The following is a 27,170-nucleotide window of genomic DNA, read 5'->3' on the forward strand; positions in this document are numbered from 1 at the left end:
TATATATATTCAGAGCTATATATATGTTTGTATATTTAGAGCTTTATTTACAGTAGGTTTTTTTTTTTTTTTTAATTAGTTTCTTTCCCGCTACTGGGATTGATAACTTATTCTGATTCTGATTATATAAAGTAGGTTGATGCATATCGCCTTCATCAGAGTGTCTGAGAAATACATGATCAGTTCAGTAGACAAAAGTAGGACGTTTATAAAGATGAGGGTTGGATCCAATCATCTGGGAGACGATCACTTCTCATATCCCATACAGGGACCAATCACAAATATACATAACATTGCTTCTGACCATTGGTTTTCTGTTAAAATGATACCTTTAGGTATTTGTTTCCTCCAGAACAGTCCAAATACCAGCTGACAGTCATATCCATAATCACTCAGTTACAAGTTCTAACCCAGATAATAGTTGAAGCTGAAGGTGTCATTAAGTCCATGTGGGGTCATTGTGTTGAGTTTATGTATCCAAAACATCTCCCACCACAGTTTTTCTTTTAAAAACATCTCATTCCATTGTGGACATCTTCACTGTCTCAATCCTGTAGAGAAGAAGTGTCCAATCCTGGTCCTAGAGGGCTGGTATCCTGCATGTTTTAGATGTTTCCCTCTTCCAACACACTTTATGGTTGTTATCAGGCTTCTGCAGAGCTTGATGATAGGCTTATCATTTGAATCAGGTGTGTTGGGAGAGGAATATATCTAAAACATGCAGGATACCGACCCAACCAGGATTGGACACCCCTGTTGTAGAATATCAAGGAAGATGTTCAGCCATGATCTGCTTCAGCATGATTTTTTTGCAAAGACATAGTCCAAAATTCCTAGTCTGAAATGCAGTTTTATGTTCTGAAATTTGTAATTAAATTGGTCATTTAGATTAGCCAACATATACCAGACCACAGGGACATGCACGATGTAAAAAACATGTGACTTAACTTCCAGTTTATGAGTTAGTTCATGTCGATTGTCTTCCCAGTATGGGGATAACTTAAAGTTTTTGTTTTAAAATATGATTTATCTCCTGTTTTTCTATTTTCCAAAGTTAGGTCCCATGGTGGTATTCTTGTACAATCTTAGCACTAATAGAGGTGTTTGACGTCTGTTGTTTTGGCTTTGAATGACTAGAGTGATGTATTTATTAACAGACACTTCTACTGTAGCTGTGGTTGAGAAATTACACAGTTGGGTCAGATCATATAGCCTTAGTTTCATGAATTTCCCCACTTGTTTTTCTCCTGGCCTTGGTCTCAATATGTCAGGGGTGGCCAACCCTGGTCCTGGATAGCCACAATCCTGCAAGTTTTAGATGTATCCCTCTTCCTACACACCTGATTCAAATGATAAGCCTATCATCAAGCTCTGCAGAAGACTGATAACGACCATCAGGTGGGCTGGAAGAGGGAAACATCTAAAGCATGCTGGACTGTGGCTCTCCAGGACCAGGGTTGGCCACCCCTGCAATATGTTCTTCAAAGCCATAGTCCACAAACCAGGAGCTTGACGTCACGGTGGCTACATACACGTCTTTCATGTGGTCTTTGTCCTGAGCAGTTACTAGAGTTGTGGATTGAGGGTTTGGCGTTGATATTCCGATGGCTCAGTGTGGGTCTGGATTCAAGAAGCTAATGGATTATACCATGAAACTGTAAAAGTCAGTAAATGTGGATGTGTGGGGGAAACACCAGCAGGATGAGGCCCAGATATGTGGTGAAGATACCTTACATGTCTGCTGTACTAAGATAAGAACAGACGTTGTACTGTTCATGTTTCTGCCCACCTGTTGCTGATGACGCCTGCTTCCTCTGCTCTGTGGAGTGATTCCGATGTCTCTGGGATAGGACAGGAATGTGAATGCGTCTCCTCCAGAGGGACCAGCTGCCTCCCAGTGCCATGCCTTGTTAATGTAACAACCTGTGTAATGGGCAGGGTCTGGCTAGGCTAAATAAAACCTGCTGCAGAGCGGTGGGTCAGTAACAAACTGTAGACCCTCTTTACCAAAAAAACAGCATCCACTAAGGCACAGGTGTCAAACATATGGCCCGACAAAGGGTCTAATCAGGCCCGTGGGATGAATGTGTGAAATGCTGAAATTACACTGAAGATATTAACAGTCAAGGATGTTAAAATCATTTTAGTTCAGGTTCCACATACAGACTATTATGATCTTAAGTGGGTCAGAGCAGTAAAATACTATCATAATAATGTATAAATAATGACAACTCCAAATTTATGTCTGTGTTTTAGTGTAAAAAAAAAAAAAGTAAAATTACATGAAAATTTTTACATTTACAAACTAGAAAAGCACTCGGAGAGCGCAGACCTCTGCCAAGGCCAATCACCACCCCCCCCCCCCCCCCCCCCCCATCGTTCATTGGTTCCCAACCTTTTATGTCTCATGACCCCATTTTAACATCACAAATTTCTGACGACCCCAGACATTCAAAGCGGAAACTTTCTTTTTTTTTTTTGCTAAAATTTATTTGTTTTTGATCATGTAATACTTTGCTATACTATGTTGCAAATAAACATTAATTTTACACGACATTAAGGCTATATAATGTGTATTATTGTGGACAGAGGCAGAAAAGCCAGGTTGAGATTGCTTCACAAAGTGAGAATTTTGTACAGTCAATCCAAAGGCTGCAAATTAATACTGAAAAAACAATAACTCAAACTATAAATTATGAAAGAGCTGCAGCATCTGAAACCAGCCACAATTAACATTTGAGATAAACAGTACCACAGTGCTTCAGTTTCAGCTTCAGAGTTTGTCATGTCTTTTATGTATTGGGATTGTCTCTCTCAATCATATATATTTTTTTATTAGTAAGTTTTTATTTTATTTTTATCAATTACAAGAAATTTCAGGTGACCCCATTTGAATTCCAGGCAACCCCACGTGGGGTCCCGACCCCAAAGTTGAAAAACACTGCATTAGTTCCTTGTGCCAATATCAACATTTCCTGAAAATGTCATCAAAATCCATCCATAACTTTTTGAGTTATCTTGCTAACAGACAAACAGACAGACCGACAAACCCCGATGAAAACATAACCTCCGCTGTTCGTTGGTGGAGGTAACTATCCTTTCACAAAAAATGTGAATGATCTGAAGAAATATGAACAACATGAAATGTCTTAACAGAAATAAGTGTAATTTGACCAGTATTCTGCCTGTTTTTAAATGTTTTGTGCCTTTGTAGATCCCCTGTGATCTGTGAGTTGTAATGTACATGTGTAAATGATAAACTGAGGCATAATATTGTCAAAATTCCTCTTATTTTTCTTCACAAATTTCAGGTTGTTCATGTCATTCACATTTTTAAGGAAACTTTTGTAAACATAATTACATTTCATAATGTAATTTTACTTTTTTCACTGTTCTTATTTTACTGGTCCAGCCCTCTGGAGATCATATTAGGCTGAATGTGGCCCCTGAACTAAAATGAGTTTGACACCCCTGCACTAAGGGCTCCAGGGAAACTTTTTCTTAGCTCTAGGACTCCTTATTGAACTCAACACAAATGTATACTCAAGGAATTTAAAAACACACTACCAGAATTTTGCCAAATTTTCCTGGACCAGTTTAAGATGTAATAAAATAACAAGAAACAATTCTTCCCTTGTTGATTTTTTTTTTATTTTATTGGAAATGTTATTATCATATTAATAAAATGTGAATATTTTCAGGTTTCTTTCCTCCTATATGACAGTAAATTGAACATCTTTAAGGATTTGGACCAAACACCCCTTTTGAAGATGAATTCATATGCTTTGGGAAGCACTGATCTGCATTTTTCGCCATGTTCTGACATTTGAACTAAACTCACGTTTATAAACAAGCATTTCATTAAATCAGGACAGTGTAGTGTGTGTGTGCGTATGCATATATTTGTGTATAGAGGTTTGTTACCTCCGCCAAGGAGGTTATGTTTTTGCCAGGGTTTGTTTGTTTGTCTGTCTGTCTGTCTGTTTGTTTGTTTGTCTGTCCGTTAGTGTGCAACATAACTCAAAAAGTTATGGACAGATTTGGATGAAATTTTCAGGGTTTGTTGGAAATGGGATAAGGAAGAAATGATTACATTTTGGTGGTGATCGGGGGTGGGGGGGCCCACGGGGGGGGCCACTGATCAGCCTTGGCGGAGGTCTGCGCTCTCTGAGTGCTTCTAGTTTACACCTATATTGCGTCTGTGTATTGGTGTATTAAGTGTTGGTTATGGGTCTGTCTTAGGGGTTGTTTGTGACATATGTGACCACGGTGTTCGTTCAGTGTGTGTTGCTTCTGCCAGAAAGTTTGTATCTGCATGTTGAAACGGTTTTCTTATTCTTGTCTTTCCTATGTGTTCTTATCTATCTCTCCTTTATGTGAAGCAGTTTGTAACATGTTGTTTTAAAAAGTGCTATATAAATAAAGCTTTACTAACTTACATTTAATTGACCGATAAAATTAGTTGACAGTGAAAAGAATCATTAGCTGCAGCATTAACAGATGAAGTATAAATAATTTCCACTGGGTGAGTGGGATTAAACTTGACTGATATCTTGATCCAGTCAGGATATTACTTTAAAAATAATGTCAATCCAACTGGAAATTCAGTCCTCCCCTCCACCCACCATCACCTCCCATGCTGCCAATGATGATTCCCCTTTCGTTTTCTCCCGTGATTCATGACAGGGGTTCGGAGATCAGTTTTAGAAGTGAGGGCCGCTCACTCTGATTAAGGAAGGGAGGATGAAAGACGTGAGGAAGGTGAACGGCGGGGCAGAGGGGGGAGTACGAGCCGGAGAGGGAGATGGGCTGTGGATAATAACCAGCAGAGGAGGAGGGAGGAGAACAGCTGGATGTTTGGCTGGGGGGGAGTTGTCCTATCCGTCAGCTAAGTGCAGAGCAAAGAGAGGACGGAGACACAAAGAGGGGAGAATGTAAACTCATTAGGCAGGAGGAGTTAAAAATAAAAGGCTGTTGACTTTTCCTTGCTGGGCTTTTGAGTAGCTGTGTGATGAAAGCACTAAACATATCTCCGTCGCCTCCTGCTCCCATATATTCAGTCAGGTCAGGCACGCAGCGCTGTATTAAAATGGTGCTATTCTAGTCTGCCCACTGTAACCTGATATTGAAACGCGCCATACTGTCATGTTAATATTCCTGGAAGTGCGTCGGCGCTCTTTATACTCTTCTAACCTTCTTTTCATCTGAGAAAAAATGTGTGATTCCACCTCTTGTGTGTTTGTCTACCTGTCAACCTGTTTGTTTATTTGTCTTGGCTTCCTGTGTTTACGGCAGTAGATGTGACAGCAAACTGTGCGCCGTCTGTGTCCTTCCAAACTACTCCCAGAGGAATGTGTCGAGTTGACGTTACATCCCCTCTACACCACCTACTGTAACTCACAACACTGTGAGATCAGTCTATGGATGCAGATGACGCAGAAATAAAAGCCTCATATTAAATAACACCAAAGACATGATCACCTCTCAGTCTAACATTAGGACTGATGGGACCTCATGTGGAACTACAACCAAACGAAATTGATTTTTAACTAAATGAAGTTACAACTATTTTTTTAAATTTTTTTCCAGAAGCAAAAAACTCAGTGATGTTGTGACTAAGTCTGAGTGATAAAGACGTACAGCAGTCATTATCAATAACACTGGGTTACAAAAAAATGTTTTTTGCAAGTTGTCTAGGTTTTTTCAAATGAATTAGGACCATTTTGCACCGCTAAATCCAAAAATGACATCTGTTTTTCTCAATCAGGTCAGGTTTTTTTGCTAATTTGATTTTGAAAAATTTGATCTTCTCACAAAATTGATGACATTTTTGTGACTTTATCAGTTGATTTTTTATATAGTTCTCACCCAAAATAGGTTTTAAGAGAAAAAAAAAATCATTTTCTAACAGGATGCATTTATTAAGTGTTACAAACTGTAGCAGAATACGTCAGGCTTATTTTTGCAAGATCTTCTAGTCGAAGCCATTTCATTCACCTGTAATATTAAAAAAAACATTCATCATAAATTGGCAAAAGTAAAATCTTCAGAACTCGTTTATTGCAAGAAATATGAAAGAATTTTGTATCATATGATGTGAAAATGCCCATAAATGTAAGCAAAAATGTTAAAAAGCCAATATGTAGCATAGTTCAGAAAGTTGACCTGATTGAGCAAAATTAATGTGATTTTTGGATTCAGCACACCAAAATTATCCTAAATTAGCTCAAAAAACGTAAACAATAAATTTGTTGTTGACCAGTGTAATCATTACGATAAATACCATTAAACACATTTAAAGGTGTGAGGTACAAGCTGTTGTAAAAGAATCCTGTTGCTGCTTTACATTATCTCTGTAAACAGTTAGATATCATTGGTACCATTTACTTGCATTTTATTTTATCTTCTTAACTCTCTCTGTGCTTTATATGTGAAATTGTTTTTAATGTGAAGCTATTAGTTATCAGGACTCTGATATGCTTTACTAAGCTAAAATGTTGTTTAGAAGATGGTCACATAAAGAAAAATGTTCACTTTCCTAATATCCATATTAGTGTAGACAGAGCATAAATCTGTCAATCATATATTTAACCCCTCCCTGTCTGAAAACACCTGTGATTGACCAGAATATTGCCTCTTAATGTTAGATTTTCTACAGTCTGTAAAAAGAGTCCAGAGGAAGTATGAAAGTTTTGTTTCCTGTCAGACCACTTAAAGTATAATCTGCTGGTTTTTTGACCCAGACTGGATTTGCATATTCTGTAAAAAAATAAAAATAAAAAATAAAAATAAATAAAAATAAAAAAATTACAGAGCATATGAAGAAATATGTGGCTCCTGCTTTGCATGTTCTTTCACAGTGAATGACACCATACCCCCATACTTTTAAGTTAAGACCCATGACTGCCCTATTAAATTTTCATATTACAGTTTATTTTTTATTCATATACTGTAAAAGCTTAAGCACTATACATTGCCATTTTAACCCATAAAGACCCAGTGTTACTTTTGTGGCAGTTCAAAAATAGTTTTTTTCTTCTATATTTAACTTTTCTTAAGTGATTTATTATAATAGTATCATCTGTATTTTACAGTTTTTCAGTGAAAATCAGGTATTTTCCTGTATTTAATTCACTGATCATGTAGATGTTCATTAAAGCTCAGATTAAAGTTGAGGGTTATTATAAAAGTGACTTTTTCAGCAAAATATATCAGTAATTGAACATAAATCCAGTGTGTCCATTCACTGTCATTGATCCAACTCCATGGGTTTTACTGGTGAATCAGGGGCCGTTTACACGACGTAGGATTCAGTCGACTCTGGGAAGATTTCATCGCGGATTAGCCTTCTGTTAACATGGAAACGGTGCCTAGAGTGCCTGAATCCGGAAACTTTTGATACCAGGGTCCAGGGTGGAATGTTATCGATATGCTCCGCATTTCAGCTCCGTGTTAACGCGAATCGGAGCGTTCCGGGGTAAAATATGACATCACCGCATGCGCGCGCAACCGAGAACCGCCAGTTAACCCACTCCAGGCCAGTTGGTGGCAGTAATGCGCCTCCAAGCTGGTTTGCCAGCCTCTATGACACAATAAAGCTGCAGAAAAAGAAGGAACAACCACAACAACAATGGCCGGTTTCAGAACAACATACGTGCTGCTAACTGTGCTCAGCTCGTCTGTCCAGACAAAGAAGTCCTGCGTCTTTGTACGACCACTCGCCATTGTTGTTTGTAAATAGTGTTGTCCACCTCTTCTTCTTCTTCTCCTCATTTAAAGGCTGTCTAAACCGGAAATCGTTTGTGTGCAGGCGCGTGTTTTACCGCCACTGTTTCACTACAACTCTACATCGCCAGCTACTGGTCTGCCATGGCCACTACAGCGTATTCAGCCGTCCTCGCGGACTCATGTTAACGCAGATCGTTATCATAGCGGTTTCGTCTTAACGCGGAATGATTTTATAACGCAAAGGAGAAATCTTTGCGGAGTGTTGCCGTGTAAACGTACCCTCAGTGTTGTAGAAGATGACGGTGTTTCCATGTTCACTACAGAGCCTCTGAACGTCCAAATGGGTCATATCTGATGACCATGAAAAGACGACAAACTGCATTTTACACCAATTATTTACATGTATTGATAGGATTAATGGATCAACAAGTATTAAAAAGTTTACATCAGTATATGCTTTTGGTCAACAGTGGATTTTTGTGTCTTTATGGGTTAAGCAGTAATGAAAACAGAAACAGAAAAGAACAAAATCAATGAGTTGTGAAAAATTGGAGTGATAAAGATTCAGAAAACTTTATTTATCCTATATGGGTAATTCATTTGCAGCTTACCACAGACATCAGCCCACATCCAAAGTGCAATGCGACAAACATAAATAAATCAGTACATAAATACAAGATCATTGAAAGTACATACATTTAAATAATCAACAATAAATAATCAATAAATACCAATGCAGACTAAAAGACCCTATTGGTTCTGCTAACATAAAAAAAAATCTCATCTAAAATGACTAAAATAGCTAAAAGAACCTGTAAGATGATCCAAAAGTCCACTTCTGTGGTCTCCAGGTACACCAGCCTGTAGGATTAGGGTTAAATAGCGGTATGAGAATGAAAGACGGGGATGAAAGCTGTGAATAAGATCAGAGCCCACCTGTGGATAGCGGGTGGAATTCATTTGTAGTAATGAAACCTCTAGATGCCCTGCAGACTGCGCTGTTCTCACTGACTGACAGATAAAACACTGGCTCCTGTGGAAGGCCTGTTGGCTCTGAGTCAGATTTCATTGACTTCTGCCACGAGCACGCTGATACTGGGTCTTTTTTAACCCAGCTTTTGTCTGTTACAGTCTCACCTGCACTTTTTATTGTAACAAATATAAACCCATTCCCCATGTGATCCTCAGGAAGCCCTTTTAGAGTGTAATGATGTGGTTTACGGAGTGCAAAGGGCCGACCTGAACAGTATGTTAGTGGACTCCGGTGCGTGGCCTGCTGTTACAGACTAATGCCTGGTTGAACAGCAGTGCTTTGTGAGCGGAGACCCCTCCTCACACATACATACACACCACCGACTTCTTGCTCTCAGCTGTTGCCCTGCATTCCTCCCTTCCTCTCCATTTATGGCTACGGAGGAAAGAAAGTGGAGAAGAAGAAAAGATACTGATGTTTAACTCCAAGACAAAATACACAACTTATTATTTTTATGAACCAGATGAAGATGAGTAACACTGACACAGCATCATTGTGTCAGTTCTGTTGTGTGTACCTGATAGAAAAAGCCATAAACTTCACATTTGTCCTTGCCTTTGTACTTTTTTCATCCTTCACTCCCTTTTATATCTCCTGTATCTGCAGCTCACTCTGAATATTGCACTTAAACTATGAAGAGTCCTTGTCATACAAGTATGTATTTTCCCACAATACGGCAAAGAGATTTTGACATAAGGTCAATTGAATGGCTGATGTTGTTTTCTATATATCTCCACTCTATCCCTCCCTCCCTCCCCTCCTCTCCTCTCCTCTCTGCTCTGCTTCCTTTTCTGGTGTTCATCAAGCACAAAGGTCTGATCACTGTCAAATTAACAACCCACGACTGCTCTGATGTAATCTTATCAGCTGCATGTAGTTATACTGTACTTTCAATGGGGTAATAGGAAGAATAACAAGAAAATTATTCATCACATGCAGGTTTTTTTGGGGACTGATCACCTAAGATTTGAACTAATTCTATTCTGCTTTTTCTGTTTAGTACTGTTTTGGTGTATTTGCTTTCGTTGAGCAAAGTCTTAAGAGAAAATCGATGCCATGTATGTCTGTACGGGAAACATGAGGCTCACATTAGCAGTTAATGAGCTTTGCATCAAGAGTCAAAACCCGAACACAGCTGTTCAACTGTCTGTCATCACCTCCAAATGGCTCATTAAAAAGCTCACTGTGATGCCCAAAGACAGACACCCACATTTAAAATGTAATGTAATGTGGGTTTGGGAATTCTGAAGCTCTAATCTTATCCATATGCTTTAAAATGTCAGGTTTAATGGCGATTAAGAGGGTCCATAGTCAGTGTATTAATGTCATTCATAGCAACAAACAGGCTTTTCCATTTGTTGCACTGTTTGTATGTTGGTCATGTTTCACTGATAATTAATTTTTTTGTAAAAAAAAAAAAAAAAAGAGAAATCTACATACACCAGGATAAACGAAAGGCCTTATGATGGTTGATAAATGTCAGATGGTGGACAAAAAAATCATTTGGAAGATGAGGTGCAGCTTCCTAAATAAAGTTGAGTTCAGTCAAAGACATCACTTTATACAAATACAGATGTAAATAAACTTTATTGATCTCCAAATGGAAATTCACTGTTACTTTATTGTCATTTTTGTTTATTTGTGTAGAAATTTCAGTAATTTCATCCAGTCTCAAACAATGAAAATGTAAAATTGGGAGAATAAATGAGCTGAAATGTCAGGTTTTTCTAAATCCAAGGATGTTGTGAATATGAAAAATCTAAAAAAAAAAAAGAAAAAGAAAACTAAAAGAAGATTCAGAGAGAAATCATTAAAATTGTTAAATGTCATCTTTATGCTTAACGCATCAGTAGGATTCCAGAGGTTAACTGCTTATAATCCGTTAAAAGAAAATAATCATTCTGGCACAAATGCATGTAAAAAGACAAGATATCATGTTAATAACTAAACTTTATCCCTGTACCTAGATATAAGAGTGGTACGCTGTAAATGATGCACTCAGCAGGCTATTGGAAAATGTTGTGAATGTATTCTTCTCAAAATGAACACATGTAAAATTGCAGTTCAAAAACATAGTTAATTCAACATTATGCTGTATGTCAGCTAGTCTAGTTCAGACCTGAGGTGTAAATCTGAAAGAGCAAACAAACGCAGACAGTAACACAACCAGAGATAAAAGACATCAAGAAACCCAGTGATTATACGACACATCAGATGTCTGCTGCTCTCATCCGCCCGCCCTGCTTCTCTTCACACACAGACACACACACACACACACACACACACACACACACACACACACACACACACACACACACACACACACACACACACACACACACACACACACACACACACACACACACACACACACACACACACACACACACACACACACACACACACACACACACACACACACACACACACACACACACACACACACACAGACCTTTGAGTGTTTGCCAAAAGTTTCCAGAATAGATATGGAGTCGTGTCTGGATGGGATTTCTAACTGTCTGTACAAAGACTCTGCAGTGGGTTGCTTTTTTCCCTCCTCTCACCTGTCAAATCACCATCTCATTCTAGTCTGTGTTTTTCTTTTGTTTCCTTTGAGATAAAAGATAAGCAACAAACTCTATCTTATTTTATCTAATGCCACTATGTTGCTGCTATCTTTGCTGATAATGATGAATATGAAGCCGCTCAAACTGTTGCATTTAACATATTCTGTAATTCTGTGTTGCAAACTTTGTCTGCAAGCACATATATACTATATACAGTTTTAATTAGTTATATACTGTAACTGTTCATGAAGTGTTGTGGTTGAACTGTGCATGTGTTCCTGTACATCAGGGGTGTCAAACTCATATTAGTTCAGGGTCCACATTCAGTCCAATTCAATCTCAAGTGGCCCAGACCAAGTAATATTAGCATCATAGTCTATAAAGAATGATAATTCCAAATTTTTCTCTTTGTTTTAGTGCAAAAAAGTTAATTAAATTATGAAAATATTTACATTTACAAACTATCCTGTCACAATTAGTAACCACAACAACCTGATGTCTCTTAAGTGAAATGAGTATATTTTAACAATATTATGCCACAGCTTTTTATTTACACATGTGCAGTACAATTACAAAAAGTATTAAGTAGAAGGCGTAGTATTATTAAAACTGTAGATAGAATTCTTAAAAAAAAACGTTTATTTGTCCCCAAGGGACAATTTAAAGGCACATGTGAGTAGCATGATTGTAGAATTTTATACAACTCAAAAAAGTGAAAAAAATAAATAAATAAAAAATTTTACCCACTTGAGCTCATATTGGTCTGTATGTGGAACCTGAATTAAAATTAATTTGACACCACTGATTGTTAATATCTTCAATGTCATTTTAGCATTTCACAAATTCATCCCATGGGCCAGATTGGACCCTTTGGCGGGCCAGTTTTGGCCCACGTTTCAGTTCAGGGGCCACATTCAGCCCAATATGATCTCCGGAGTGCATGACCAGTAAAATAATAACCCTAACCCAGTAAAATAAGAACAGTGAAAACATTATGAAATGTAATTATGTTTACAAAAGTTTCCTTAAAAATATGAATATAATGATCAACTTGAAATTTGTGAAGAAAAATAAGAGGAATTTTAACAATATTCTGCCTCAGTTTATCATTTACACATGTACATTACAACTCACAGATCACAGTGGATCTACAAAGGCACAAAACATTTAAAAACAAGCAGAATACTGGTCAAATTACACTAGACTTTTCATATTGCTCATATTTGTGAAAGGATAGTTGGTAAGTGTAAATATTTACATGTAACTTTACTTTTTTACACTAAAACAAAGACATAAATTTGGAGTTGTCATGATTTACAGGTTATTATGATAGTATTTTACTGCTCTAACCCACTTGAGATCATAATAGTCTATATGTGGAACCTGAACTGAAATGATTTTAACATCCTTGATTGGTGATATCTTCAGTGTCATTTTAACATTTCATTAATTCATCCCACGGGCCGCATTGGACCCTTTGGTGGGCCAGTTTGGCCCACGGGCCGTATGTTTCACAACCCATGCTGTACATATCCACAGGTGCACATAACACTCTGCTAACCTCACACTGGCTGGCACCAGTGTCCGACTTGTCCAGATGCCATGCAAACACAGGTTTCCCCTCGACAGTGCCAGTGTTGTGTATGTGTGTATGTGTGTGTGTGTGTGTGTGGTGTGAAATTCTCCTCTGCACTATTCCCAGCAGGCGGACAGACAGGCCAAGCAGACAGGCAGACAGGCTCCCTATCTGCAGTGCAGCGTCAGGCTGTGATAAAGCCCTGTATCTGTCTGCCTTAATCAGTGAGAGTAGACCTTTCAGAGAGCATCCAGGCACCGGCAGGTACAGCAGCAAGTCCCCGCTCATGAATGCCAGAGTTAAAAATGAATGTAATCTCATCTCTTTGCTGTCTAAATAGAGAGACTGGGCAGGCTAATGCTGCAGGCTCACAGATGTTGACTTTTATTTAGTGACAACATCTTAATCTCGTTGAACTCTACAAGTGGGGGGGCAACTGCCTTTGACTGTGCTCTGCCTCTTAAAGAACTAACATTAGGGCTCGTGTAGCCAAAACATACTACAGAAGCAAACCAAGAGCTTTTGAAGGTAAAGAAGTAGGATGTTCAGTCACCTGATCTCAATGCAGAAGAGCAGCTTTTCACTTCCTGAAAACTAAACTCAGGGCACAAAGACCCACAAAGGCATGAACTGAAGGCAGCTGTGGTAAAGGCCTGGAAAAGCATCTCCAGGGAAGAGAATTCAGTGTTTGGTGATGTCCATATATTCCACTGACTGCAAAGAATTTCAGAGTTTTAAAATCAATCCTCACACTTAGCATGATCTTAATTTTTCCAGTTACTTTTGAGTAACTGCATTGTATGTCCGTAATGATTAATGCAATATTTTTTGTTAAACCTGTTAAATTCACCTCAGTCACATCTTTATTTTAGAGTCAGAATGGTTTATTTGTCAAATGCAGGTTAACACACAGATAATGCAATGAAATGTTATGGACAAGAAGAACCAATCCACTCACTATTCACAATTTGTTTTTTTATTAGAAAAAAAGTAAATATAAAATATGAGAAAAAGTATAAAATTATAGGGGAAAAAAAGAAGATAGAGACATTAAGAGAAATATGACTATGTACATGTGCAGGTGTCCTAAGCTAAATATGATAATAGACACTTTAAAATCAGTGGTGCAGGCAAAATATCAATATTTGTTCCGTTCAATGCTGCTGTGGTGGTGTACAGAGGCAAAATAACAAAATTTGTGCCCTGTCCAGGTACTTATGGACCCGACTGTATGTTTGTGCGTGGTGTGTTACAGTGATGCTTTGATTTAACTGAATGGAGACAGTTATCAAGATTATGCATAACAGTTAAGGTGATTATGTTGTCTTACCTGAGACAATCTCTAGAAAAATAGGAACAAAACATGGATAAAAACAAAAATAGCCATTATTTCTTTTAATATTGTTTCTTGCATGAGGCCCATTATCTGAAGGCACCTCTCTAACACTGACACTGATACTGAACATATTGATCAGCCTTGGTTTCAGCTCTTAAAAGTAGGAAGTGACTTGATGACCGTAGGAAGATGTAGTTTTCAAGGTGGTTGATTGGCTGAGAGCTACTGATCTAGAGCAGCGATTCTGAACTGGTGGTGGGTCCCGACTGAAAAGTGGGTCGCAAATCCAGTTTCATTAGGTCATGGGCCTTTGTCTGGACAAAAAATAATGTTAAGACGCCAATCCTGTACTTTATTTTTAATGGAGTGGAGCGCCATCCATTGTCACTCCCCAACAGTAGGTGGCGGTAATGCTAATAACACCAGACATTTCCCAGCATAAAAGAAGACCCAAAAAATTATATTTAATTATATTTCACGGCAAAACTTAGGTGTGGCAACAGCTACAGATATGATTTTACCTACATTGAGAATAAAAACCTCAGTGTGTTTAATGCTTGAGTAAGTGACTGAATGCACTTTTAATTTTTAACTGAGTGCACTTTTTAGTTTTGGTTCAAATGTACACTACCAGGCAAAAGTTTGGACTCACCTGGTTTTTCTTTATTTTTATGACTATTTACATTGTAGATTCTCACTGAAGACATCAAAACTATGAATGAACACAGATGGAATTATGTAGTTAAAAAAGATGTGACAAAACTCAAAACATGTTTATATTTTAGATTCTTCAAAATAGCCACATTTTGCTTTTATTACTGCTTTGCGCATTCTTGGCATTCTCTTGATGAGCTTCATGAGGGAGTCACCTGAAATGTTTTCCAAAAGTCTGGAAGGAGTTCCAAATGATGCTGAGCACTTGTTGGCCATCTGTGGTCCATCTCATGTCATTTAAATGAGAAGGTGAGTCCAAACTTTTGCCTGGTAGTGTACGTAATTTATTGTTGAAGGGAATATTTCCCTCTTTAGCATCAGCACTTACTGGTCATTTTGGTTTATCATTTAACTTGTCTTCTGTGTTTCAATACTGTGATATTCTGTATTACCTCGGGTTCAAAACACACCATCTTTTTATTACATAAATGTGAGAAGTTTAACTTTTATCAGTTTGGGTCTTGGCTTGTCATTGAGGGGTGATAGTGGGTCCTGAAGCCAGACCAGTTGAGAACCACTGATGTAGAGACTCCTGCACTGGAAGTTTGTAGGTCCTGACAGTGTAGACACAGTATTTATGTGTATGTGATGTGCAGTTGTGTTAATGTGAAGATAATCGTTACAGTAAACGATATCCTTTCTATATGGAATGTGAATGTAATGGAATGTGGTTTCACTGAGTGACAGTTTAAGAATGTGTTTCTGCTTTGTTACTGTTACACGTTGCCATTTAGAATATGTTCGTGGGGAGGAAGGATTACAAACACCTGTTGTGGACAGCCCACTGATTGCCGGTAAAACCCAACGGGTCTTCACTCTCCTCATTCCTGTCTCTTCACTGCAACACACACACATTCTCCAACACAGACTATATGTCCCAGAGGCGTGTAGGAGGCGATATTCACGTCAAATTGTCCAGAGGAATGTGTGACGGCTGCTGCTGCTGCTGCTGGTTGTCATGAAGGTTTATAAGGTTTATTTTAACTCCCACACATAGCCCGGACATTTAATCACACCAAGGCTCCAGAGCTGTATCATCGACAGACACACACACCGTCTCCAAACAGGACAGTTCATCATTTACACCACATTTATAGAACACTTCCATGGGTCATCTCAATCTGGAAAACATTACTGTGGTTTACTTTTGATGCTTTGGTGTATTTCAACTCTCTGCAGGTCGAGTATGACCTCGGTATGACCCGGATTTGTTAGTTTTTTCGGATTTAGCCCGAACCTGGGGCCTCTGATCAGGTCAGGCCCGGTGGACCCCCGCAGACAGTGGAGCCTCTTAACCTGCAGGGTTGCCCTGAGATAATCCCCCTCCCACTGGATGTTTTCTCAACATTGAAACAGCTCTTGATCAAGCAGTAGCCGTCTTGTTGCTGGAGGCAAGTGTCCGGTTTACAAAATCTCCCACAGCCCTCAGGACCACCATGACCTCTGTGACATCTACACAAGTCACACAGAGAGGTTAATGACAGAAATGGAGCTTTAGGAATTAAGCCTGATGTGCATGTAAAATGACTAAGTGAAAGACAACTCTTAAGCACCCTTAAAACTAATGAAGGCGAAAAAGTTAAAATAAATAACATATACTGTATATAATGAAAGACTAAATGAATGAATGGATGCAAAAATAAATCAGTGGAAAAAACACCAGAATTTGCGGCTTTCTCCTCCGTGTTGACCTGATGTTGTTTCACACTACTGTGGAAAAGTGAAGACAAAATATCACAAGAGCTTCCATGTTGTTCCTAGGTAGAGGAGTTGTGTCTGACAGAATATTAACATTCATCCATCATCTGAACCACTTTGTCCTTGAGAGGGTCGCAGGGGTGCTAGATCCTATCCCAGTTACTATTGGGCAAAGGCGGGGTTCACCCTGGGCTTGTCACCAGTTCATAGAGATGGACAACCAATCACTCTCACATTCACACCTATGAGCAATATAAATTAACCTATTACGTACTTGTCTTTGGATGGTGGGAGGAAGCTGGAGTACCTGGAGAGAACCCACGCAAACATGGGGAGAACCTGCAAACTCCACACAACCCCTGTCAGCTGGTGTTGGAACCGAACCCAGAACCTTCTTGCTGTGACAATGTTAACTACTGCACCACCGTTTTGCCCAGAATATTAACAGTGATCAGTAAATAAAGCTGTCGATCATACAGCTCTGGAAAAAATTCAGAGACCACTGCAGTTTCCTCTTAAATCAGCATGTCTGCATGTATGACAGCCATTCCATTCCTGTGTCTGTTGAATTCCAACACAAGCACACCTTATTCTACTGAAAAAACACCTGATCCATGTCTTATTTAAGAAGAAGTATAAAAACCACTACTGTGGCCATCACTATCTTCTTACAATAGACAAAAACAGTGCCCATAGTACCAGAAAAGTAATTGGAATCTAAAAATAACTATTGAAAACTACTGGACTTCTGCTTTGGCAATGTTCCCAAACTCTGAGGACTGGTTTTTCTATCAGGACAATGCTCTTGGCCTCAGGTAGGTCCGTAAAGGTGTGAATGACAGACCACCAGATGAAGACCCTGTCATGGCCAGACCTGAACCCACTTTGAAAACTTCTGGAGGAACATGGATGGTCACAACCTATCGAACATTGCTGAGCTTCTTGAATTTCTAAGCCAGGAGCTGCATAAAGTCATCCAACAGCAATGGTGGAGAGCCAAGACACGTGAAAGCTGTCTTTTCTAGAAATGCACTCGTAGACCACAGACCTCCGCCAAGGCAGATCAGTGGCCCCCCCCACCCCCGATCACCACCAAAATGTAATCATTTGTTCCTTGTGCCAGTATCAACATTTCCTGAAATTTTCATCTAAATCCGTCCATAACTTTTTGAGTTATCTTGCACACAGACAGACTGGCAGACAGACAAACCAACGCCGACAAAAACATAACCTCCTTGGCGGAGGTAAAAATGGTAAAATCAGAGAAAGTGATAATTTTGCAGTGGTTTCTTATTTTTTTCCAGAGCTGTATATTTAACCCTTACCTCATTGAAAACACCTATGATTGGTCAAAATCATGCATCACAGGGTTGATTTTCTCCACCCTGTTAAGAGAATCTAGAAGATCTGTCCTCACTGACCACTTCAAACCAAAAACATGAAGCACACTGAAGCTTTACTGAAAATTTCCAGCCATGGTAACTGATGTCAACTTACTCAGGAGCCCACTGTACATGACCCACATTTTTACAAGTTCCTTCCTTTCCTTTCACTTCCCATCCCGTATAGTGTTTTCTTCTCCAGTCAGAACTCTTAATGTTGTTATTGTTTTAGGATAGAACAGAAAAAGTAACGGTTAAGATCAGATATATTTGCCAACTCAAACTGCTGAATAGCTCCTGTATGAGGGAACTTTGCTACTTTGCCCTGTTGTTTCCTGTCCTCTGTAATTAATTTCCTGTTTCTTTCCTTCCAGTCTTGGCCGCTGCCGCTGGCCAGGAGCCCGACCACAGCCACGGCTGTGCCCACGGCAGCTGTTACCCAGCAACGGGAGACCTGCTGGTCGGACGGGAGAAGAACCTGAAGGCATCATCTACATGTGGCATGAGGAAAAAAGAGCCCTACTGTATTGTCAGCCATCTGCAGGTCAGTGTGAACAAGTGTATGTGTTAGAGTACATGTATGTGACCCTGAGGGGGAAAAAATAAAAAAAATAGTTTCCATATATGTTCACACTACCCCCAACTGTAGGATGGATGCATCAAATTTAAGTTTAAGTTTCCAGAAGACCACAGAATGAAAAATATGTACAAGGGGGCTTAAAAAAATGAGTGGAAAAAGAACATAGTGTTAACATGGTTCAAATGGCACGACTCTGAAAGGCTGGTGTCAACACTTGCAAGTGTACTGACCTAGATCAGTGTTTCTCAACGGGGGCTGTAACGTCGGGGAGGGGGCAAACCCCTGCAACGCCCACCTGATCTTACAAATTGTGGTCCGATGTGTAACACAGGGCACCCTGGTCATTTTTCAGGGGGTACTAGGAGGTGAATGATGAGGTGAGGGGGGCTGTATCTATTGAGCTACACTGCCCATCCAAAAAAAAAAGTCGCACATTTCACTGCACCACCTTTGGTTTGGATTACAGGAGGCATTCACTGGATCTAACTAAGGGTACGTTCAGACTGCAAGTAAATGTGGCCCAAATCTGATTTTTTTGCTCATACGTGACCTGTATCTGATCTGTTAAAGGCAGTTTGAACAGCATAAATCCAATTTTTTTCAAATCTGACCCAGGCCACTTTTGTATGTGGTCCTAAATCCGATACATATCAGATATTTTGCAATGCAACTTCAGTCTGAACAGCCTTATCTGGCCTTTACGCTATTGAAATGCAACAAACGTCACAATTCTGCATCCCTGGAGGAGGAGTGGTGGGAAAAATGTGTTTACTTCCATTAACACGGTGCGTGCCGGCATGGTCACGTATTACATCAGGACCTCTTTTGCACATACAGGTCACTTCAGGGTTGGATTCGGTTCATACTCAAAACTGATAGAAGTGGCATTTAATGTGTAATACGAACAAGCACACAAAAAAATTGGTTTTCACCAAAAAATCCAAATTGTGCATTAAGACCTGCTGTCTGAACGTAGCCTAAGTGAATAATTCAGATCCTTCCATGGGTAAGTACTGCAGTGGTTAATAATGTTTCAGCTCTAATAACTTATTTAACTCTACCTGATGCAGTACGTGTCCTCTCATGTCTCTAATGTCAAACAGACTGGACAATGCCAGGATTGATCAGGGTCATCAGGTTTGTGACAGAATGGTTTAGAAAGAATGAGACATCATTTTCACACATGGATTAGTCACCATCAAGTCCAGATTTTAATTTGAGATGTGATGAAGACTTGATGCAGCAGTTCGATTCTCTATCATCAATAATCAAAAATTTATGCAACTTTGGATGGAAAAATATGATGAACCTTATTGTGACACTACATAAGCATTATATGGCAAAAAACATGTAACAGTGAATGTCTCCTGTAATCAAAACCCAAGGTGGCGCAGTCAAATCTTGCATGTGTGACTTTTTTTTTGGCCGGGCAGTGTGTATAACCCACCACGTCCTCCTCAACCCGGTCACAATTTTTTGGGGGGATGGGGGGGTGCCAGGAGACTCATGATGACGTTCATGGGCGTTTGTTCAAAAAAGCTTGAGAAACACTGACCTAGATGGAACATGTGTAAAAATAAACATCATAACTTAAACCGTTTTTCCAACTGTCCTTTTTCCATGAACTTTTTGAAGCCCCCACATAAACACAAATTGTAAATATATGTCAGGTGTGTTTCCTATATAAATCTATCTATCTATCTATCTATCTATCTATCTATCTATAGATATAGATATAGATATATGTATATGTATATATATATATATATATATAAAATACATCTTTCAGTCTTTCAGTGCAGAAGAAGGAAACAAAATGTAACACCTTTTCCATTTTGCAACTGTGCACAGTTAATAATACCCACTTTTAGGATTCAGTACCCCATTCCAACGCTGTGCTTGGTCAACCTGCATTGCACAATTTGCACGATTGATTCTTTTAAAATCTGTCCAACAGAAACTGGAGACCCTCCTTGCACTGATTCACCAAAACCACTACTGGGCAATGGCTTGGTGTGTTTTTTTTTTACCATTAGGATAGGTCACTAACTGGATATAGTTGCAAATGGAAGGGGGTTCACATGTTGCATGCCCTTGGGTAGAGAAGTGACAGAAATATGCTTTTTTTACAGGCAACCCATGAGATGTATATTCTCCTTATAATAAATTACTCTACACTGGAGAGTTGAATTTTTTTTTAGATGACCTGTACATATATAGTGTCTAATATAGTATAGTAGCCAGTGGTGCAGTTTTATTTTGCACATACATACTGTATAGTTGTAATGAAGTTTTTATGAACAAACTAGAGGTCAACCAACAGTGTTTTTAACCCTTTGATGCATGAAATATGAGAATCTTTGTCAAGATTTTTTTCTTGAGTGTTTTTATTCCTCTTTAGGCATGACAAAGCAATGACATTAATTTTTTTTTAATTAACCTATTTTTCACGGAATTACAAACATGTCCACTTATTTGGACACCATGTGTTTAATTTTTGAAGCAAAGAAACATGTATTTAAAACGCAATATCAGAAAGTGTGAAAACTATGAAACAAAAACATTTTTGATGCAGGTAATCTGATGTTTTCTCACCTTTTATCATACTATAATACTAGTTATTACTCACTTCATGGAGATAATATTTTAAAAAAAAACTTTTTGTTTTTAGAAAACTTTTAATTACAGTCTAATAACAATTAGCATTTGATTTAGCCTCCATCATGTCACTGCAGATCAGGTTTATCAAGAACATAAAGTTACAGTAATGGTATGAACATCAGTGTATTATGGGATGGTGCTTGAGCGTCCACTGTGTCGGCTGATATGGAACTAAAACAAAAAACCCAGGAATATACAAGAGAACAGCTGTAGAATATCTGTCCACTGGAGTGACCAGTATGCATGAAAGGGTTAAAGGCTGATGTAATAACAATAGTTTGGAGCCGTTAAAAACCTGTTGATAGACCAGTTTCATTCTTACACTGAAATTGCATTATGCATTTCTGACATCAGTTCCTTTTTACTTCATTAGAAACTGGATAACTGGTGAAATCAACATCAACATAAAAATCATCTTAAAGTTATAAATATGAAATTGAATGAATCTGAATGAGTGGGCATCAGTCTCACAGTACGTAATGAATAAGTGTGGAAGTCTTGGTTTGAAGTCTTTTCATTTATTTCCAATAGTGTAATCTTTTCCATCAGCCACTATCAGCACTACTATATGCTGATAATGGGAGGTAAACATGAAAAATTCATTCAATTTGTGGGGGGCCCATAGAGCAGTGGAGGGGTCCAGTGGATACTGGCTAGAAGTTGTGAAAATTGCGTGTAAGATCCACTGTATAAGAGAGGTGTAGAAGTCGGGAGTCGGACGTTGAAAATATGTTAAGTTTCAATTTTGTTTTCATACTAGCATCAGATGGACAAGATACTGAATTTTATGAAAGGGTCCACAGGGTTTACCTTTCATGGGGCCCACAATTGGTAGCGTCACCTCTGTGCTGATACAACTAGTATGTAAAAAGTCCTATTACTTCCAATTACTTGGTCAAAATGGTTAAAATGATGTTTCTTTTTGAAACTAGAAGCACTCGGAGAGCGCAGACCTCCGCCAAGGCTGATCAGTGGCCCCCCCTGTGGGCCCCCCCACCCCCGATCACCACCAAAATTTAATCATTTCTTCCTTATCCCATTTCCAACAAACCCTGAAAATTTCATCCAAATCTGTCCATAACTTTTTGAGTTATGTTGCACACTAACGGACAGACAAACAAACAAACAGACAAACAAACCCTGCCAAAAACATAACCTCCTTGGCGGAGGTAATAATCAATGCAGAAGAAATTACATTTACAAGCACATGTTGTTTTCACTTCATTGTGACATGAATTGTCCATATCACTAAAAACTGATTGAATCTCTTGTCCATACGTATAGTTACCTCCGCCAAGGAGGTTATGTTTTTGCCAGGGTTTGTTTGTTTGTTTGTTTGTCTGTCTGTTTGTTTGTCTGTCCGTTAGTGTGCAACATAACTCAAAAAGTTATGGACAGATTTGGATGAAATTTTCAGGGTTTGTTGGAAATGGGATAAGGAAGAAATGATTAAATTTTGGTGGTGATCGGGGGTGGGGGGGCCCACGGGGGGGGCCACTGATCAGCCTTGGCGGAGGTCTGTGCTCTCCGAGTGCTTCTAGTTATATGTATGATTCCTGCTGGTCTTTTTTTCCACCTTTGACCTCCAACCTTTTCCTCTAGGATGAGAAAAAGTGCTTCTTCTGTGACTCCCGCCGCCCGTATGACCCCGTCTACAACACCATCAATCACAGAATAGAAAACGTCATCACCACCTTCAAACCTCACCGCAAGAAGTCGTGGTGGCAGTCGGAGAATGGTGAGATAGTTCTGCTCTTAAATGTGATAATATTCCCTAAAAAGCACCAGGACATAATATATGACTGTGAGGCTGCTAAAAATAGTCATATGACAAACTCGATCTGGTCTCTACTTATAGATGCCAGTACGTAGTTTAACCTATTAAGTACACACACACACACACACACACACACATGCACACACGCTCTAACCAACATCCACTGAGCAGCTACAGATGGGCTTAATAACAGACTAAGCCCTGCTCTGGCATCCCAATAGAGAAACAGAAGAAGTAAAAGCTTGGATGGAGCGATACAAGTGAAAGCTGACAACAGACAGAAGTCCAGTTCTTTCCATTGGTGCATAAATCTTCATCCTAATCACAGCACAGCTCTGTGTACAGTAGTCAGTCAGACACTTGGCTCATTTCAGTCGTTTGGGAGTCATTTTACTGTGACAGACTAGTGCCGATGACATACTGTGAAGCTCTACCAAACCCAGAATAGAACAGAGGGAAACACAAGACCAAGGGGGACAGGAAGTAGAGTCACTATTTATACTCCTGGTTGCTACTGATTTTCCATGGTATCTTTGTGGCATTTCCATGGCATTAGTCTGTTTGATATGGGTTACAGTGGTTTGATTGTGTGCGCTCATTAAAAGGCCATTTCCCGGGATTGAATACAAAATATGCAGGCATTAGAAGGCGCTGGATGTAAGGGGGCAGCTAAAAAGTGAAACACTGTGTCTTTTCCATTACATTCGGGTATGTCTGGCTCTGCTCTGTTAGCCAGGTTCAGTTTTTGTGTGTGTTTTTCTGTCTTTGTTTTTTTTCCCCCTTGCTTCTAGTTGTGTCACTTTCTTCAACCTCTATACTCCCCTCATTTTTCCGCCCTGTTCCTTTTTGCCTGTTGATAGCACAACCCAATAGGAAACATTAAAGTGTCATATCACAGCCTTGAAATGATTTGGAAAATTGTCTTATGCGAAAAATGGTTGAGGTGGTTCTATGATGCATTGAAGGGGTTGTTTTTTGGGAAAGTGCAGAAAACAAAAGCATAGCTGCTCAATACAATAAAACCTATAATAGTGAATAGACAATAACAATACAAGTCATTGCCTGCTCAACATCACTCAAATAAATGACAGTTTACTCTGTCAGGTCACGTCTTACTTCATGTAGTTGTCAAATAGAGTACTCTGTGTGCCCCTGTGTGTCAGCCTGATTACCATTAGTAGTACGAAAAACCCTGCATGTTATGCATTTGAATGACATTTCTGATGAGTGAAGAGAATGAAGGTATAACATAACATAGCGTAGCATAGCATAACATGACATAACATAACATAGCATAACATAACATAGCATAGCATAGCATAACATAACATAGCATAACATAGCATAGCATAACATAATGTAGCATAGCATAACATAACATAGCATAGCATAACATAACATAGCATAGCATAACATAGCATAACATAACATAGCATAACATAGCATAATATAGCATAGCATAACATAGCATAACATAACATAACATAGCATAGCATAGCATAGCATAGCATAACATAACATAACATAGCATAACATAACATAGCATAGCATAACATAGCATAGAATAGCATAACATAACATAACATAGCATAGCACAGCATAGCATAACATAACATAACATAACACAACACAACACAACATAATATAGCATAGAATAGCATAACATAACATAGCATAGCACAGCATAGCATAACATAACATAACACAACACAACATAACATAGCATAAAATAAAATTAACAATAACATAACATTAACAATAACATCAAACTGAAACCATAACATAACATAACATAACATAACATAGCATAGCATAGCATAGCATATGATTGCCCGAAAGGACATTGCACGAGAAGAGATGCATGCACACATATGTAGATCCATATTTTTCTTTCCTGATCATGTCAAAGTAAGTTAAAATAAGATTATAATCACTGATGCTGAGTGCCACAAAAGGATGAAGTACTAAAATGATCATACATTTGGCAACACAACTTATTACTACTAGTGTTTACTAAACAATCAATCATTGTCTTGTGTTATATTTTTGTCACCACTCACAACACATAATAAATCCCTGTGACCTCTCCACTCATCTGTCTCCACTGCAAATTCACTGTAGGAAACATATTTGCTCTTTAACCCTATAACGCCAAATGCACTGTATTTGATACATGAGTTATAAAGTCCTCTATATGATTGGTGTGATATTTTTTTTCTTGAAAAACCTGATGCATACAATTTGATCCATGCAATACACGGATAATGCACCAGGGGGAGGGTTTTGTTCACCAGAGGCCTTCCCAGTGACACTACAAGATTGTCATTAATGAGGAAGGAGGCAGAACTTTGCCAATTTTGAAAAGAAATTACCAATTTGTTATAAATGTTTGTGTTATATTCAGTTTTTGTTTGTTCAAAAATAATAATATTTGAGCATTGAGACCCAATTTATCAAATATGATACAAAATTGAAAGTCATACATGGAAATTGATATTTGAAAAACATTTTTTTGCCTTGTTCAGAAGGACCAATATAGGCTCCAGTTTCAAAGAACCTGAATTTTCTGTCTGTGATTTAATGGTTCAGGCTTTACAGGGTTAAACCTAATAAGATGATCCTGTTATCTATAAGTATACATTTTAAGTTATTAACAGTAAACAGCTGCTCTTAACCAAAGTAAGAATAGGTTTTTTTTTTTCAGGATTATAATTCTAGCTTTAAGCAGCTCTGTTTATTTATATTATCTTTGAGAATTTTCCTGTCATCCACATATTCCTTAACTTCATGTTATGATAAAATAATAAGTCATTTATGCATGTTACTAGTTTGTAATGCAGCATAAGAAATGTTAAGGTCTAAACAGGCAGGTTAGACAGAAGAGACAAGAAACCACATACTACCTGTGTTTACAGCCTGCTCACTAACTCTTATGTCTTTAGTCAAATGCTCATAGGAGAGCAGGCTTTACCACACACATTTGCACTATCATTACTGAGTAATAAACGTTAACAAGGCGATTCCCCAGGTTACATGAACACGTGTCAACACTTTAAATACGTTCTTGCAGAGTGTACAGTTGTAAAGTACATTTTCATGTGGTGCAGCTCTTGTGTATTAAGAAGCACAAACGGGAAAACGCTTCTGGCTTTGAACAAACTGTAATAATAATCTCATACATAGAGATGAATAGAAGTGAAAGTCCTTCTTAAAGTTTACTTGGTGCTCTACTACTCAGGAAATGTGTGGACATTTTTCCTGCCAAGTGTTTTCCTGTTAGGAAGCCATTCCTTGAGCCAAAAGCACGGTTGCTACTTCACTTAGTGCTACTAGTTGTTACTTGTCATTCAACTGTCCAAAAGTGTTGAAATAGATGGAAATAAAGTGTTGCTACTCCTACAATGAACTGAGTCATTATGTCAATGGAAACATTTGACAAATCTGTTTTTCCTTTTACCAGGCAAGTCGGACGTTTTTATCCAGCTGGATCTGGAGGCAGAGTTTCACTTCACTCATCTCATCATGACCTTCAAGGTGAGAAAAAAAGATACTCTAAGCTGAAATCTCAGCTGAGCTAAAATTTTCAGTAAATCTTGCTTAACCCATAAAGACCCAAACATCCACTGGCAACCAAAAACATCTAGTGATCTAAAATGTCTAAAACCTGTTGATCCACTAATCCTATCAATACATGTAAATAATTGGTGTACAATGCAGTTTGTCGTCGTTTCATGGTCATCAGATATGATCCATTCTTCTACATTGATTCACCAGTGAAACCCGTAGAGTTTGATCAGTGACAGTGGACTGGCACACTTGTTTTAATAATAATAATAATAATAATAATAATAATAATAATAATAATAATAATAATAATAATAATAATACATTTTATTTGTATAGCGCTTTTCATAGAACTGAAAGACACTTTACATACAGCAGATAAAAACAGAAACCAAACACATTAAAAACAGATAAAAAGCCGGTGCAAAGGCAGGTATACAAATATAAAACAATAAAACATTAAAATTAAACATTAAAAGCAATCTTAAATAAATGAGTTTTTAAAAGGGATTTAAAAGTGTTTAAGTCTGAGCAGTTTTGGATGGGAGGTGGGA

General features: G+C 38.4%; 1 protein-coding gene across 2 annotated transcripts in view; it reads left to right on the forward strand.

Annotated features, from left to right (window-relative positions):
• The window catches only part of lamb2 (laminin, beta 2 (laminin S)), an 84,086-nt gene that overhangs the window by 17,927 nt on the left and 38,989 nt on the right, over window positions 1–27,170 (forward strand). For both annotated transcript variants that reach the window (XM_030139169.1, XM_030139170.1), the window contains exons 3-5: window positions 18,409–18,578; window positions 22,878–23,013; window positions 26,513–26,586. In XM_030139169.1, coding sequence (XP_029995029.1) covers window positions 18,409–18,578; window positions 22,878–23,013; window positions 26,513–26,586 — 380 coding nt within the window. The remainder of the gene's footprint in view (window positions 1–18,408; window positions 18,579–22,877; window positions 23,014–26,512; window positions 26,587–27,170) is intronic.

This window comes from Sphaeramia orbicularis, chromosome 7 (assembly GCF_902148855.1).
Source record: "Sphaeramia orbicularis chromosome 7, fSphaOr1.1, whole genome shotgun sequence".
NCBI classification, from domain to species: Eukaryota; Metazoa; Chordata; class Actinopteri; order Kurtiformes; family Apogonidae; genus Sphaeramia; species Sphaeramia orbicularis.